Source organism: Dipodomys merriami, unplaced genomic scaffold (genome assembly GCF_024711535.1).
Source record: "Dipodomys merriami isolate MVZ:Mamm:240054 unplaced genomic scaffold, mDipMer1.0.p SCAF_4, whole genome shotgun sequence".
Taxonomy (NCBI): Eukaryota; Metazoa; Chordata; class Mammalia; order Rodentia; family Heteromyidae; genus Dipodomys; species Dipodomys merriami.
The window spans coordinates 58,202,633-58,220,170 of record NW_027205603.1 but is presented as its reverse complement, the minus strand read 5'-3'; the positions used below and the strand labels follow the sequence as shown (position 1 = coordinate 58,220,170).

Genomic DNA, 17,538 nt, shown 5'->3' with positions numbered 1-17,538 from the left:
TATATATATATGACAAAGGATACAGAAAAAAATGACATCAGGGTATAAACCAAAAGGGAGGGAAAAAGAAATATAAAAGAAATAATGGCAAACAGTACAATAAAAAAATCAACTTTTATAATGCATCTTCTGTGCTAATTCTCAAGGATCAGACCTAAATTTCTTTTTTAAGTTCAATGTCAGTTGTGCTAGACTTCTGCTTTTACATATATGCTTTCTGTTAAATATTGCTCTAAGTTTTATACTGGATTTGAAACTCATGATGACCCAGCCATTGCATTATTCTGATTAGGCTTAATATTTAGATCTAGCCAAATGTAGATGGAGTACGAGTAGAGCAAAAACTTGTATAAAACCAACTCAGCCTGTTTTAAAAGTTAAAGATGACATAAAAAATATTGTGGGTGTGGCTTTGAGCTGCTGTAATGCCAGCTGTTAAAACCATTTGTTTGTTTGAGCTGCAAGACTGGTGAATGCTATTACTGCAAAGTTAACTGGCACAAGGCTGGCAGGACCAATGCAAGAGCCAGGGGAAAGGATTTTTATTGTGTTTCTACAAAAGTTTTCTTTTGGGGTTTTTATTTAACTCAGTTGAGTTTGTAATGTTAAACTATTGCTGATTCTTTGGTTACTTATATCTTATTCATATATTTTATAGATTGTCAAAAAAGAACTGTTTTTGTACAAATAAAATCTATCAAAATAGCACATTTTAATAGTTCTCTAGGCTTGGTAGCTTAGAATAAGATCTAGAACATTCTCTCGTGTGTCTGATATATAAATCAGATCCATTCAACTGTATCATTAATGTATGTAATATGTTGCTCATCTATACAATAGAGTGTTGTTCAAAACATGGTGGGTTCCACCCACCCAAAAAAAAAGAATTGCTATATCTCTCTGGCCATTTATTCCTGTCCCTTTTCAAAGTGTTTGTGCATCTTATTCTAATAAGAGGTACAAAGAATTTGTCAGATTTGTGCTGTGTGTGTGTGTTTGTGTGTGTGTGTGTGTGTGTGTGTGTGTGTGTGTGGTGTGTGTATGTGTGTGTGTGTGTGGTGTGTGTGTGTGTTGACATCCGAAGGATGACTTCTTTTTATATTGAGGGGAGAGCAGAGTTTTTCTGTTTCCCTTAGTTACATGAATTCGGGTTAAATTCTTGTTCGTCCTTAAAGAAAACTTGACACCCAGTCCTGTGTAATCCAAACTCTCCTGTGTTATTATCTGTTCAAGTCTTTGTTGGTCTTCTATTAAGTGAGAGCAAGATTTTTCTGCATGTATCACCTTTGTTGAAAAGTCAACTTGAATAGCTAAGCACAAAGGCAGTCCTACCATAAGTGGTAAGCAATTGGAAGCAGATTCAAAACTGCAATGTGTATTTTCCACTTAGTCACATTTTTCCCCACATGATACATTGTCATCTATTGAATCCATCATTATTTTTCTTCACTGTCTGTTCTGTGGGTATCTGAATCCAATCCTGACGTACTTTAGGCTTGAGGAACTTAGACTTTAGAAAAAAAAGCAATACTAGCTTTTCTTATGTGTATGTAATTTATGAAGGCAATGTTTGGGTTATTTAAAATGTATTTATCACCTATATTAGGTTTTCATTCTAAAATATAATTTAGTAGTGATACAGGTTATATTTTTATTCTTCTCACTCTGGTACCTACACTAACTGGATGCAAAGGAATAATTTGGGAGTAGTTTTGTTGTTGTTTTAATAGTTCCTGAACTATTTGGTTGACAATTTTACATGGAGAACTCCAGGAACTTGTAATAGTTATCTGGAAAGGATTTCTTAAAAGGCATTTTTTTTTCTTTTTTTTTTTTGGGTCCGGTCGTGGGGCCTGAACTCTGGGTCTGGGCACTGTCCCTCAGCTCTTCAGCTCAAGGCTAGCGCTCTACCACTTGAGCCACAGCGCCACTTTCAGCTTTTATCTTTTTGCTTATGTGGTGCTGAGGAATCGAACCCAGGCCCCAGGCATGCAAGGCAAGCGCTCTACCACTGAGCCACCTTCCCAGCCTCTTAAAAGTTATTTCTGATGTTCCTAGTGTGCACACCACCAACATGATGACAATGTCAAGGGTATTACAGTTTCCCCAAGAACCCAAAAATAGGCTGAGATGAAAAAAATTGGTTTCAGAAAGAAGTCAATAAAATATGTCGTCGAAATGAATATACTATGCATTATCTTTGTGGAAAAAGGTAAGTAGAGTTTAGAGCACTAGGAATATACTAAAGGGGACTAATAGTATGAGGTAGTAAAAACAGTGGATCCCTTTTCTCAGAAAATTGTGTGTGTATATGTATATTTGCACAGATATACGTATTTGAAATGGTTGGAGGGTTTTGTTTTGCACAATTTTATTCATTTAATTTCTTTAATATATATAATATGTAAATACATATTTAATATTTTGTGTAAATATATATGTAACACATATATGTATATGTACCCTCATTACATGCATTCACAGTTTTCCTTAATGATTTGTAATTCATAGAGATAATGTTGTTTTGCTTGTGTTTCCTGTCATCAAAGATATTTTTATACAACCATAGTCCATTTACAAAGTCAAGAGATGAACATTGATTGATACATAATTATTTTTTCTGAAGACACTAGGCAGATTTTGCACTTATACCTACCTCTAAGACACTTTAATAACAGATTCATGCACATTTTAAAAGATCAGCTCTTACCTGTTTTTCCCTAAGCATAATATTTGTAAAATCTTTTCAACAGCAAAGCATACAAACTCAATCAAAAGTTACAAAGAACTTTACACAACTGGAGAAACAAATAATAACAAAAAGATAGTTTTCAAACTGAAACATACAGAAAAAAGCTGAATGTCTTCTTCTGTACATTTCTTTTGAAACAATCAGAGAATGTTTGCAGTTGGTAATAAATATTCAAGCACCTTGCAAATGTCCTACCAATTCTCTTTGCTGATCTGTATATGCCTGTGGGATTAGAATAGGAATGCATAATTTAAATATAAATTGCCTGATTTGCATATACAATTAGTCAAGCTACAGCTTTGATCGTAAGCAAAAATTATTGTCCTGTATTACCACTTAGATAGAATTTTAATTCACCTTGAATATTCAAACTAAATTAGACCCGGGCTGTATAGTTAGAAGGGCAGTGCTTCCCCTGTGACCCTGTGTCTTTATGATCAGGAAATAAAGGCATCTTTCACCTCCTGATGAAGAAGCTGTTGTAAGTTCTGTCTACACTAGGCTGATTCTATCTAGATTTTAAAAATGTATACCTGGAAGCAGCTAACAAAGGCTTAACATATTTTAGTTACTATTTCTGGTCAGGATCTTTGCCTTACAGTTTGGTTTGTAAAACTGAAGCAGACAGTAATTGCAAAGGAATGTTCTTGAGAAATACTGCTAAAGTGACAGAGGTGACAAAAAGTCCTGACAGTGAGTCAACAATGGAGAATTTCTGATGATCTGCAAGTCAAACCCTAGTAGTGTGTGAACTAAACCATAGTAATTTTAGGAGACCCTGGCAGTACTTGAATCTCTTACATTTTTAATCTACAGTAAAACATTTTTACTAGGAATCTATGTTTTTAATTAAACAGAACATTTAATTAAGGTGCTTTTTAAGTGGGTGAAACAATTAAGTGCAAACACTTGAATGAAACATGTCATAATTAGTTTTAATAGAGTGTTAATTGGTACTAGGTTTGCCAAGTTAATAATTACTGCTTATTAAATTTTCAATTAATCATTGTCATTTTGCTTTGAATAAAGATGAAAATTAGATAAACTAATTCAGGGGGAGGATATTTTCCCTTGTTAATTATAACAGTTAATTTTTTTAAATGGAAATTACTTGTTTGAGTTGTCAATCTTAACATTGTACATTAGCTGAATCTTTGCACCCTTGCTGTTGCCAAAACTAACGCATTAATTGATACCTGGCAGGTCTGCCATGGCCATTCACCCAGGGTCTTGGTTTGTGACGTGGTGTGGTCATGTTTGTGTAGAGCAACAGTTGGCTTGGTAGATACACTGAATATATTTGATGGAGTTGATTGATCACAGTTTAAAACTTAGAAATGAGGTTACAGAATTTCTCCAAACTTCAATCACTTAGCCTATATGGGGTATTTATCCTTACTGCTCAGAAATGACTTCAGAAAATGTACAACTGGATCATCTTCTACATTACTGGTTTTCTTTAGCAGATCTGTTATTTGCTATCCAATTTAACTTTTCACCATTTGTTGTATTTTTGTCAGTAAAGCAACTGTTTACATCCTGTGTGTGTATAAGAACACAACCATTTTCTCTTCAGTTACTTATTTCAGAGGGGGGTGGTCATGCTTTTCCCTGGAGCTAGCCTCAACCTCAGTCCTTCTACCTGTACCTTCCCAGTAGCTGCAGTACAAGTATGAACTATCAAGCTCTATTTGTTCTTTGACATGGGAGTCTCACTAATATTTTGCTGAGGCTAGCCTCGAACCATCCCATTCTCTTTCCTTCCTATATGGCTGTGTTTGCAGACACGAGGAATTGTGTTCTTTCTTTTTATTTATTTTCCTTCCTTCCTTTTTTCTTTTTGATTTATTCACTCATTCATTCACTGTTGTTTGATGCTGAATCTTAATACATACCCTAGATTGGCATTGAACTAGCAATGTACTGGTCTTAGCCTCCCAAGTGCTAGAATTACAGGTGTGTGTAACCATACCTGGTTCCTCTATTAGTTTACTGTATATATTCATATTAAGCTATATTGTGGAATACTACTTTATGTGTCAGAATGATCCACTCGGGCATCTTGTGTGTATTCTTGCCTTTAGCTACTTAGTCTGCTCTCAGAATCATTTCTGCAGGTACTGTTTTGGTAGAAAAATTTTAGCAATGATTTGTATATTTTAAAAGTATTACTAGAAGTAGAAGTTGTTTTTTTTTTAAATCACACTGTTGACTTTCCTAAAGGAATTTCAAAGATCTGGTCATTTCTTGGCCAGTGCTGCCCAGTGATTCAGTGAGAGTCGGGCCTGTTGTATAGAACTCTGTTAAGAAGGGACCAGTATCCAGGATCCTGAGCTAATTGAGACCTCTTCTCTTGCTGGGTTTGGCCTGACTGCTGCACAGAGGAGGCGGTGAACGAGGTGAAGCGCCAGGCAATGACTGAGCTGCAGAAGGCCGTGTCTGAGGCAGAACGTAAAGCCCACGACATGATCACCACGGAGAGAGCCAAGATGGAGCGCACAGTGGCAGAGGCCAAGCGACAGGCTGCAGAGGACGCCTTGGCGGTTATCAATCAGCAGGAGGATTCCAGCGAGGTGAGGTGTTGGGCCAGTTCCCAAGTGTATAAGTTCCTACAGTGATCGTTTTTTTTTATTCCAGGTGATCCCAAGTAAAACGGGATATTGGGCTTTAGACGAAATCTTTGGGACAAAGCTGGAGAACAATTTGGGGAAGTCCAGGCACTTGTGGAATTGATCAAGAGCTAATCTAATTGCATTACTTTATGAGAGATCTACAAGAACAATTCTCTAAACAGAAAGGTGCTTTGTATTTTTGGTGAACAACAGACTTGCAAAATCTACTCTGGGTGTGTATGTGAATGTGTGGGGGAGGGTGAGGGGAAGGTTGGCTGGGTGGCTTCTTTCTAATAGAAGTGATTTAATAAATATAAATTGTGTTATCTATGGTCTCTAAAGATATACTGCAGACCTGAGATCAAATATCACTCTTTTAGTTGTTGATCCTAAAGTCCAATGCTAAAGCAATATTTGCATTTTCTAAATATTTCTAAATTGTTTTGTGTATAATCTTTATTTCTACTTTATTTATCATACCCATTTTGGTGGTCATACAATAACATTGTTGTCACAAATAATACTGCTCAGTATTATTTCAGAATAGTCATTCATACACACACACACACACACACACACACACACACACACACACACACACACACACACACACCACACGCACGCACCACAAAGCCTCAATGACTCAAAGAACTAGGAAGTAAATAATTAAATGTAACAATACTTTAAAATATAGCCTATCAGATCAGAGCAACCTAGAAATGCTTCATGTTAATTAATACAGCATCACAATCCTCAACCCCACAGTAACTTTAGATAAAAGACTACAATTAGCTAGTCTCACAAAGCTGAACTCTCAAAGGCACGAACTGATAAATCAATGGTCTACTACAATACATATCTATAATTTGCGAGGGAGAGTAAGAATTTAATTTGTACCAGGCTTTTCTGTAGATGAAAGGCGCTGCAGGAATCACTCAATGCCCAGAGTTTCTATTTAATGTGTAGCAGATGAATAACAAGGGGACAAAAGGAATTGATTTTCAACATTTGAAAGTTTCTCAGGAAGAGAGGGACAAAGGGAAGTTTATCTACCCTTTAACTACTGACTTTTCCATTGTTAAATTAAACCAGGCAGAAATTCAATTTTATTGGCATCTTGCAGCTAAGATATATAAGGACTTTGTTTTGTGATTTTTATGTTATTAAAAAAAAACTTATTAGTATCTTTTGAAGAGAAGGTGTACAAATTAGTGGCATTGTGAGGCACAATCCACAATTCTCATCAGACATTACCATTTTCAGCGAACATTTAGAGTTGTATTAGAATTGTTAAAAGTATTTTGTTAGGTCACTAAATTGTAAAGACAGATATCTTGTGAGAAGATGTGAATTAATAGGTCATTGTGTTTAAGTAATAACATGTTGTATGATATGTATGTACTTTGTGTCTTTATTCCCAAACCTATCCAGAAAAAAAATTGTCACATTGTTGCTAAAACTGTCACACCAATGTTAGAATTCAAGTTTAGAAAGCTTGCTTTAACCTCTGACAACCAGAAAGGCACTGACTTTCCTTGCTAGGCTAGATGACCCTTTCTAGCTCTGGCTAGCATTATCGCCCCACCCACCACCCCAGAGAATGGACATCCATCAGGTCAAGACTGTGTGGCCCAGCTGATCCACAAAGAAGATACTTCAACACTGCTCAGCATTCCTGCTTATGACTTCATAACTAGAAATTTCTTTGCCTATTACCTATTCAGTCCACAATAAAGCCCATACAACAGTGTATCTTTGATATTTCATAAATTATTTTCTATTTCCTTTGAACAAAATAGGAGGTTTGCCTATGATAGTAATTGGTTGAAATATACATACATTGCTGCTAAGTGTAACAGCTATTGATTTTAAAACTGCATTCAGGAATTAATGGGCTTTCTTTGTATGACCTAGCCAGGGAAGTTCGTTATTTGATATCTATAGCTCTAAATGCTCACATCCGTTTGTTTATTCTGTCATTGAATTACTGAGTTTTTATTATGTATCAGCGACTCTGTTGGCACTAAAGGGCATCATAGTCCTTGCTTCATGCTGACTACAATTCATCAAGAGAGTCAAATAGCTAAATTATAAGAGCATAATAAATGTGAAGGCTTCTGGGACTTAAGGATAATTAGGAACTAGTTGGCAGCTGCCCTCCCATCTACCCCCTCACCCACTGCTTTCTGTTACATCCTGTAGGGAAGCAAAGGGAAGGTAGAGAAAGAAGCTATAAGTGGCCTTTGGAAGCAAGACCACCCTGTGGCTGCTCGGTATTGGGGAAGGATTGTTTGGATGACAATGTGGTCAGAGTTTCGAAGAAATAACAAGGAGGAACAATGTCCATGTGTATTTCAGGAGAGAGATAAGTCAGAAGACACTTGGCTGAGGATGGTCAGTAGTCGTAGTGGGATGGGTAAAACTGGAAGTGCTAGCTGGACCCCCCAGAGGTTGAATCAGTAAGACTCAACACTTTAGAAGTCAGGAAAGAAGAAGCAATCGTTGTTCAGTGGATACACAGGATTTGGGTGCCTACATCCTGCAACCTTATTTGAACCACCTTTAAAACATGTTGGCTTTGAGCTACTTAAGTTATGTATGAGGTGGCAGAGAAAATAATTGTGTTCTTTGTGTGTGTGTGTGTGTGTGTGTGTGTGTGTGTGTGTGTGTGTGTGTGTAAACAATACTAGTTAAAATTTTTACAAGATCAAGTAAATTATTCTGTGCCACTGGACAGACCAATCTCTCTGGTCTAAAAGGGTCAGCACAGTGGGGCCAAGTGTAGAATGACAATATACCTGAGTTTGAGGCCCACATCTGTCATCTTCATATAATTACTTGTGTCTCAGTGCACTCTGCAGTGTCCTGGCTTGGATAATGTGATTTGATCACAAAACTTAGAGAGCATGCTCAGGGCACAGGAGGATCATCCTCTGTGCTGTGGCAAAAGGAATACATGAGCAGGATTCAGAAGGTTAAATCTGGGGCCAGCTCAATGATCACTCTGGGGGTCCTTGGAAGATTCATGATATTCCTGTTAGATTCCATTTCTTCTTAAAGAATGTGATATTGTTTGCTTACTTTGCTCGTTTATTTTTTTTTTTAGATTTTTTATCAGCATTTTATGGTGTTTCCATAGCTAAAACTCATAGTTTTGTTATCTGCTGTTATTTCCCACAATTCTTCTTCATAGTTTGTACTAACATTTTTGTGTGACTGGAACCACATGTCTTAGTCTTCCCCTCTCTTTATTTGAAGCCATTTTCCTGTTGTAGACTTTTCTGCCCACTTCTTATCTAAATCATGAGTATAATCTATATAACTGAGATGCATAGAAATATGTAGGTATTGTAAACTTAAATGTTATTTTTGTGACTTTTTCCTTTGTAGGGGTTGTGAGAAGGAACTTGGACTTCAGAATCAGAAGACTGGAGTTCTAGGTTCCATGTGGCTTTTGTTTCCTCTGAGCCATTTGTGTTAAGCCCAAATATTTCTGACCCCTCTCTCTCTCTCTTTAATTTCTGCATTTAGCCTTCCTTTTTTTTTTCTTTCTGGAACTAAGACTTGAATGTAGGGGCTCACTCTCACATGCTGGAGTGCTAACACGTGAACCAATCAGACTTCTTCGCCTTCCTTTTTCTACCTCAGTTTTCACGTGTGTGAAATTAAGCCAATACGGCTGATTCTGCTTAGAAAAATGAGTGATTTTAGAAAATCAAAAGGGCTGGCAGCAAGGATGGGAAGGTTTTGGAAAGAAAGAGACTATTTGAAACATTTATTTGCGGAGATGAGCAGGAAGAAAGCACAGACAGGAATGTTTGGCATATGTAGTGTTTGTAGTGAGAAGGATAGCAAATAATGTATCATCCAAACTGGCATGCTTTTCACAGTAAATAAGGTGCTCTTGCTGGGGCATATCACTCCTATAAATCTGGCCGCCTTGGGCACCAAAAACCATGGTCAACAAAGTTTTGAGGCTTGTAGGAAGTTTGTTTTGCCTGAGTTGAAAAAAGAAGAGGTGCCATGAAGCAATGAATATTAACCTAGTGGAACACAATTCTTTTTTGGTCCTGGTACTGGGATTTGAACACAGGGCCCCAGCACTGTCCCTTAGGTTTTCTTTCACTCAGGCTTGAGCTAGCTCTCTTAAGGACTTTCCTGCTCATGCTATTTTTAAATGGTGATTCTCAGATCTTACTCTCCTGAGTGAATAGAATTACAAGTGTGAGCCAAACATACCTGGCCATAAATTGCATTTTGTATTTTAGCTCTTTTGCTTCTCATATCAGGCACAGCAAAATGGTTGGGTTTTCTCTACTTGCTGGTAAGAAAGCCAGCAAGGAGGAATTTGGCTACTTGATCAGCGTCTCAGTTCACATAAGTTATTTATTCCTTGGCCTATGTTGTCTAGCTGTCAGGTACTGTTTTAATAACTGCATGGTGCATGTAAGTAGCAGGAGGGTTTTCCTCAAATGTTTACTATTATGTGTACTTTGTTGGACTTCTGTCATTTATTGCTTCTGATCCTTTAATTTTATTTGGATTTGCAAACTCATGATATTATTAACAGAATGATCCCAGGTCTGAGACAGAACCTAAGCAGCATGATAATTTTCCATACTTTATCCTTTTATAGTACATATACATTTCAACCAGAATATAATATTAGTATAAGTTATGGAATCTGGTCATCTCAAACAGTTACATTTCTTCTATATCATTTAGATATATACATTGTTTATTTCCCATGTACAGTGTTAGACTGCAGCTGTTTCCAATGCAATTTATACAACTACTGCCTTTCTATTTCATTATTATTATTATTGTTATTATTTTATTATCTGCAAGTAGTTGTTCAGAGGACTTTCAGTTCACAGCTACTTTTTGAAGTAACTTGTTTTAGCTTAGGTAATTAGAACATGTAACTACAGTAAGCATAAAAACAGATTATAAACAATTATACTGTTCAGATGGAACAGTCTAAAAATTCATTTCTGTGTTTTTCAGCCACCAAAATAATATTCTCACCCTTGTTAAAATAGCCTTTATTTGTTTTTTCCTGTATAGGGTATAGCATTACAGAGTTGGATCTGTCTGGGTAGTTTACAGCACTGCTCAGAAACAGTAATGAGGTCTTTATATTTCCAGATTGTGCTAATAAGCCCTGATCATGTGAGCAAATCAGAAAGATTCTCCCTTGCTCTCTCTAGAATTAGTTAAGCTGTCCCAGTATGTATGGCTGGAATTGTGGAGGTGACACCTGTGTAGAGTCAGTTGCTACCAGAGCCTCACAAGGCAATACTATGAAACCCTCACAGGCTGATCAGGCCAGTCAACTTCCAGAAAGATCAGATTATGAGATGAGATGTTAGGTTCCAATTAGATTTTTATTATCAGGCCAGCTGTTTGTGGCATAGTGGACAGAGAAATCTGATTGGACCCTGGACCCTGTGTTGCTGACCTGCTAGCATTTTTGGTTTTTCTCATCTCCAAAAGTAGGATGTTTGGGTGACCCAAACTACTGCAAGGTGGTGGTTGAGTGGTACAAATGATGTTATTAGAAGTTATACACACATTACCTGACAAGGAATCTTGAGGGGATGGTAGAAGGGAGTGAATTAAGAAATGATTCCATTAGGAAAGACAGCAAGGATTTACTCATGAGGTAGGAAAGAAAGACCTCAGAAATAACTTCTGGAGTTTGGCATGTAGTAAAATGTGTTACAGTCCAGAATATTGCCCATGATTTAAATGGACAACACCAGAGTCAGCTTTAGGGGCACTGGCATAGAAATGCCTCCTGGCCTAACTCCATGCAAGGCTGGAGAGCAGAGAAACAGGTTGGAGTCTTTCAGTTACAGCTGATCATAGAAGCCATGTCTGACAAAAGAGACAGGAAGAAGGAAAGGATGACTCTTCCCAACATCATCCCTGTCAACAAGAGAGAAGTGAACAAAGAGAAGAGGAATTACAGTGCAGGAAAACAGAATGTTTTTTAGTATCTTAGAAGAGAAAAGCAGAGGGAATTTCAAAAAGGAGCATTAAAAAGGAAGAATGAGTAAGTGGTCAGAAGTTAGGACATTTCCAGAAAGTTTGAGGGCAATGAGGATGGGAGAAAAGTAAATTAGTCACTTAGAAAGTATAAGAGGGGGGCTGGGAAGGTGGCTCAGTGGTAGAGCGCTTGCCTTGCATGCCTGAGGCCCTGGGTTCGATTCCTCAGCACCACATAAGCAAAAAGAAAAAAGCCGGAAGTGGCGCTGTGGCTCAAGTGGTAGAGTGCTAGCCTTGAGCTGAAGGGCTGAGGGCCAATGCCCAGGCCCAGAGTTCAGGCCCCAGGACCGGACCCCTCCCCCCCAAAAAAAGGAAAGTATAATAGGAAGGTAGCTGATGTCCTGACCTTGTCCATGGTCAATGCCTGTAAGTAAAACCATTTAATTTGGACAGATTGTGAGCTTTTAACTTCTCAGGGTGTAGAGGGGCTTGGGTCTTGTGCCTAACTGCTTTCTTACAGCTTGTGCCAACAAAGAAGCTGATGTTACTGCTCACCACTTGCTCAGGACCTGCTGGCCCACAGACACTGTGCTCAGCATTGACACAGCTGTGAGCAATCCTGCAGTTCTGGGTATTGCATATGGACAGTGTTTCTTCATGAGCTTAAGAAACTTACCTGATGACATTGGAAAAGAAATGGACCATTCTGCTTCTGAAACCTGTACCATTTCCATTATATAGTAGGGCACCTTGTCTTTAATGCCTCCAAGTTCCTGATCCAATCTCTGGCCACTTTCTCTAGTTATGTCCCTTTAACCCAATTTTGCTATGCAAGAGGAACTAAGAAAAGATTTGAAATTGACAAAGTATTGCATTTTTGGAAATAGCATTTGACTAGTCAGCGCAAATATCTGGGAGACTTAAACCTTGGCTATGTAATTTCTTCTCTCTGACATTTAGGCAACTCTTGTTGCAAAAGTTATGTAAGGATCTGAGTTTCCTGAGCTGCAACATGTAAATGAAAATAGTTTTTAGCTATCAAATGCAATGCAATCCTAAAATGCTGTGATCTCAGTATGAATCAAAAGTTGGAAGTGTGCCCTCTATAGAGTTGCTTGCAGAACTAGAGTTAGTGAAGCCAGGCCTTTGCATTTTGGAAGTTTTAATTATATAGCCAACTTACCTGAATTCATTGCTCACCATTTATGAGAAACAAAGTAATTCAGGAAAAAAATCTTTACTCTCAGCAATAAGGATAAGAAGGAATACATTTTTGCCAAAAGAGCAAGAGAACCATTCTCTGTGTTATCTAACACAAGAAGAAAAAGAATATAACTCTTTTTTTTCTTAAAGACAAAGAGATTTGATGATAAGAAGTAAAGTGTAAAAATGTTTCAGATGCAGTTTTGTCATCCCCAAAGCTTCAATCTGTTATGTTTAGGCCCAGAGATAGCCCTGTGTGTATAGTATATTTAGCTAAAATTGAGGTTGTGTTTAGCCTCAGATTCTTCATCTGAGTCATAGGCCAAGTTTGGTCAATTGATTTGTCCTCATTTTCCAGAAAGAGGAAAAATATTCTTTATGCTGCAAAGGGAGCATTATTAACCTAAGTAAGCAAAGGCTATGAAGTGTATGAGCTTTGGGAATGAAATGTGCTCTGGAAAGTGTCTTGGTGAAGGTTTCTACACTGTTGTGGTCATTTCAATCACAAGCATTATTCCTGAGAGGTTTGAAAGGAAAGTAGGATGGGGTTTTTTTTTTTTAAAAAAAAGGATAAAAAAGTAGAACAACTATTAAGAATTCCTAGCCTATCTGGGCACCAGTGGCTCACGCCTGTAATCCTAGCTACTCAGGAGGCTGAGATCTGATGATCATGGTTCAAAGCCAGCCCAGGCAGGAAAGTCCATGAGACTCTTAACTCCAATAAACCACCAGAAAACTGGAGGTGGTCTTGTAGCTCAAGTGGTATAGTGCTTGCCTTGAGCTGAAGAGCTGACAGACATTGCCCAGGCCTAGAGTTCAAGCCCATGACCATTAAGAAGAAGAAAAAAAAAAAGAATTCCTAGCCTGAATATGAAAAGCACAAATTGAAAAATACAAAATTAGATTAAGCTATTGACTTCCTTTATCTCTGATTTTGTGGATGCACCCCCTGGTAGATACAATTTGTAGTTTTTCGTCTTTGCGAACACAAGAAAAGGCTTAGAAACTTAAAGTGATCCCACCTCAAGTACTCACAATGTGTTTTCTGTCCCCAGCCCCTTAATAGTCTCTTTGTGACTATTAGAGGTTGAGTACCATTGGTCAGGAATCATCAACAAGAAATTCAATAGAGCTCTCCAACAGAGATTCACTGCTAGAAATGCTTTTCCAGTTTTTAAATGGGCACTCTGAGCTTTCTTGTTAATAAGTCCTGAATATATGCAAGTTTCTTTTTTTTTTCTACCAGGTCATTTAGGTTGCTCCTTGTTGTATCTTCCTACAGCTAATGATTGCTTTTTTCCCCTACAGTGGGTGGTAAATAGATAAGATTGAACAACGTTAGGGAATGGAACTAGAGGTAAAACTTAGCCAGAGCCCTTAAATCCTGGAGCAGACCCAGGCAATGCTAGGCAAAGAAGCCTCAATTCCCAGCAGCTTCGCAATTCACAACATCTGTTTCTGTATTTGGCACAAGTCCATGTTTTTTATTTGTAAAATTGTTCCCATCTTTGAAAACACTTTAAAAAATAAAGAAGTCCCCATTCTGTCTCCTCTTTCCACTCCCCAACACATGCATTTGTAATTACCTGGTTTAGTCTGTGTGTTTAATCAGTTTAAATTGAGAATGTTGCGTACATCTGATTTCAATCTGAAGGAGCCATAGAGTATTGGACAGTTACCACCCTTGTGTCTGCCAAAATAGGCCTCTGCCAAAAAACCGGATAGGACTCATACCAGGGTATTTCCTAAAGAAGCCACTTGACTCAGATTAGATGTTTAATTTCCTTAAAATATTGTTTTGGATTTAAGTCTCTGTTCTCTAATTGGGATTTTCTGATGTAATTTAGGAATATCGCTTAGTTGCTGAGTTTGTTCCAGGACCCAGCTGGCAATCTCCAAAAAAAGCAAAACCTCACGGAAGTGAACTTCACTCTGAGCACTGAGTGTCAGGCCTCACTGCTTTGAAGGGTGGGCCAGATCCACATCTATTTGCATCTTTCTGGAACCATTATCCATGCAATGGAATGGAATGAATTTTGAGAGGCTAACATGTCTAGGTACAGTCATAGAGCTTCTGACCTCAGATCTCCAAGAAGTCTTTTTGCAGACAGTTTCTTCAATTAATAGAAAAATAATAAATACTACTTTGTTCTAAGTCCTAATACTACTAAAGTATTTTCATTGCAGTTTTGCTCGTGACATTTCAAAAGTCAACCATCTACATTTCCTAAGCTGTGTTCACCCAAAACACCTTTCATTAGCCACAGTTTGAGATCACACATTTTGTTTTTCCTCATCAGGGTGAGATTTCTGAGTGGAAAAGAAGAGCTATACAGAGTTGAAACTCTTTCTAAATCTTTTAAATGAGAGCTCTTGAGGTTTGAAGATTCTGATACTCAAAAGTGCCTGCCTGGGAGCTTCTTTGTTAGTGACATCATTAGTATGACTGCTGAAAATTCTCTTGAATATTTTGTATAGTCAAACCTTTGTGGTGTCAAAACTTTGTGGTGATGGGCTGTGATTTCACCTCAAGTATTTTCAGCGGACTCATGAATGTACCTGAACCATGTAACCAGCATACTGAGAGCAAAACAAACATAGATAGTACTCTTGTAATATCTGTGTCAATGCTTTAAAAGAACCTACGTTAATCATAACCACATACTGTGAGCTTAATAGATTAACAGTCAGAAGTTTGTTTTGCAAGAAAATAATCATCACCAGTGAAGAAGGATAGTGGGATGGATGTCACTCAGTGTTAAATCGCTTGCTTACCATGTGCAAGGCCCAGGATTAGATCTCCAGCATCACAACAAACAAAAATCAATGGAGATAAAGAATAGAAAGTTGAATAGCATGTAGTGAAGACCACTTGATACACCGTTTTATAGTGGAACTGGTGTTATCAAAGAAACTGGGAATTTAAACATACAAATGGACATTTAAAGTCAGCTCTCTGAGGTCCAAGTTATGTCTCTTCCTAGAAGAGACCTATTGAGTTTATTGTCACAATTTAGTCTCCTTCTCCTTTTTCCTTCCACACGATCTGTCACATACGAACAGGTGTTCTTCAGCCTGTAGGAGGTTTGTGCCTTCACTAACAAGGTGTTTATCTTAAAATATAAATCACCTGAGACTGACTGTCAGGTGACAGGGTGAGAATTTAGTTCTCACGACACAGTTGAGTCCAAGCCCCACCAGAAAATGTTGTGTGCAAACAATCATTATTTACATCAAGTCAGGATTTCTCACTATTTCAAAGTGTCATCTGATTTTATTTCCCAAATATTCTTGAAACATCTTCTATGTATCAAAAACTAAGTGCTTAGGATATATTAGAGAAAAGTATCCAAAGATCCTCTTCCATGGAACTGAGGAAAAGGAGATTGTTTTAAACTGTCTTAGAATTTGGTAGTTAGGTACACTGAATAACTTGAGTGGGAAGAGCTAAACACTAAAGAAGTTCCAAGTGCCTGTCACATCCTGTAATAGCCATGGATAGAACAGAGAGCAAATGCTTTATCTACTTTGCTGTTTTACTTTGAATTCAGGGGATTTGGAAATTCCTTTGTGATTCCTGCTAGTACCTATAAGCTGGTTCTCACCAGTAAAATATATGTGTATACTGTGTGTGTGTGTGTGTCTGTGTGTGTGTGTGTGTGTGTGTGTGTGTGTGTGTGTGTGTGAATATTTTGACATGGGTAACAGGAGGAGAAAAATTTGGATCCTAGAGGTTATTAATTTACACAGGAAGATGGAGAAATTCCATGTAAAGATAGTTCAACCTAAGAATGAAAGGATTTTATAACAAACCCTTCAACCACTTAAGAACCATAATGATAGTTGACAGAAAAGTTGGGACAATCTCTAAAGCAAATCTTGCATTTTACTGTGATGTGATGTGTGTGTGTGTGTGTGTGTGTGTGTGTGTTTTCTCTAAAATAAGCCTCAGTACCATGTTGAATATGTGTTTGATTGTTGTTTTCACAACGCACTCATCTGGTATCTTCCTTTCTCCTTTAGAGTTGCTGGAATTGTGGTCGCAAAGCAAGTGAGACCTGCAGTGGCTGCAACACAGCCCGATACTGTGGCTCCTTTTGCCAGCACAAAGACTGGGAGAAGCACCACCACATCTGTGGACAGACCCTACAAGCCCCACAGCAAGGAGATACACCTGCGGTCAGCTCCTCTGTCACACCCAGCAGCGGGGCTGGGAGCCCAATGGACACACCACCAGCAGCCACTCCGAGGTCGACCACCCCGGGGACCCCCTCTACCATAGAGACAACCCCTCGCTAGACACAGACTCAGAACTGTTGGAGGAAGGACAACACAACCAACATGAAATGTATTCCTCATCCTCAGAAGCTCAGTCGTTTTTCTGTTTGTTTGTTTATAGATGAACTATCTTGTTTCAGTACTTCAGCAAGAGACAACTAACTGTATCTTGAGGTGGTAGTCAAACACAGAGGGCCAGTAACGGGTCGTAATGACTTATTGTGGATAACAAAGATATCTTTTCTTTAGAGAACTGAAAAGAGAGCAGAGAATATAACATGAAATGCTAGATTTGACCTCCTCCCTGTTATTTTCAAGTAGCTGGGATTTTAAACTAGATGACCTCATTAACCGATGCTTTACCAAACAGCAAACCAAGAGATTGCTAATTGCTGTTGAAAGCAAAAATGCTAATATTAAAAGTCACAATGTTCTTTATATACAATAATGGAAAAAAGAGGAAATCCCTCAAGGGCATGAGCATTGGATACAGCAGTAGACATTTTAACAAGAAGATGAATGGCGTCCGTGGGTTGCTAACTGAACTTTGAAGACCCGCCACCAAATGCGCAGATGTGCAGCAGATTGGAAGGAGACACAGATGTTTGGTTTTTTCCTGTTTCTGAAAAGAAATAATAATATCCAGGTCAACAGAATGAAAAATGAAAGATGATTTGCAGTGGGATGTATGAATACAGCAGC

General features: G+C 38.0%; 1 protein-coding gene across 1 annotated transcript in view; it reads left to right on the top strand.

Moving 5' to 3' along the window:
- Runx1t1 (RUNX1 partner transcriptional co-repressor 1) overlaps positions 1-17,538 on the top strand; it is a 132,572-nt gene that overhangs the window by 113,957 nt on the left and 1,077 nt on the right. The window contains 2 exon segments of the mRNA XM_069991046.1: positions 5,135-5,325; positions 16,582-17,538. The exon segment at positions 16,582-17,538 is cut by the window's right edge and continues 1,077 nt beyond it. Of these exon segments, the coding sequence (XP_069847147.1) occupies positions 5,135-5,325; positions 16,582-16,857 (467 nt within the window). The 3' untranslated portion in view covers positions 16,858-17,538.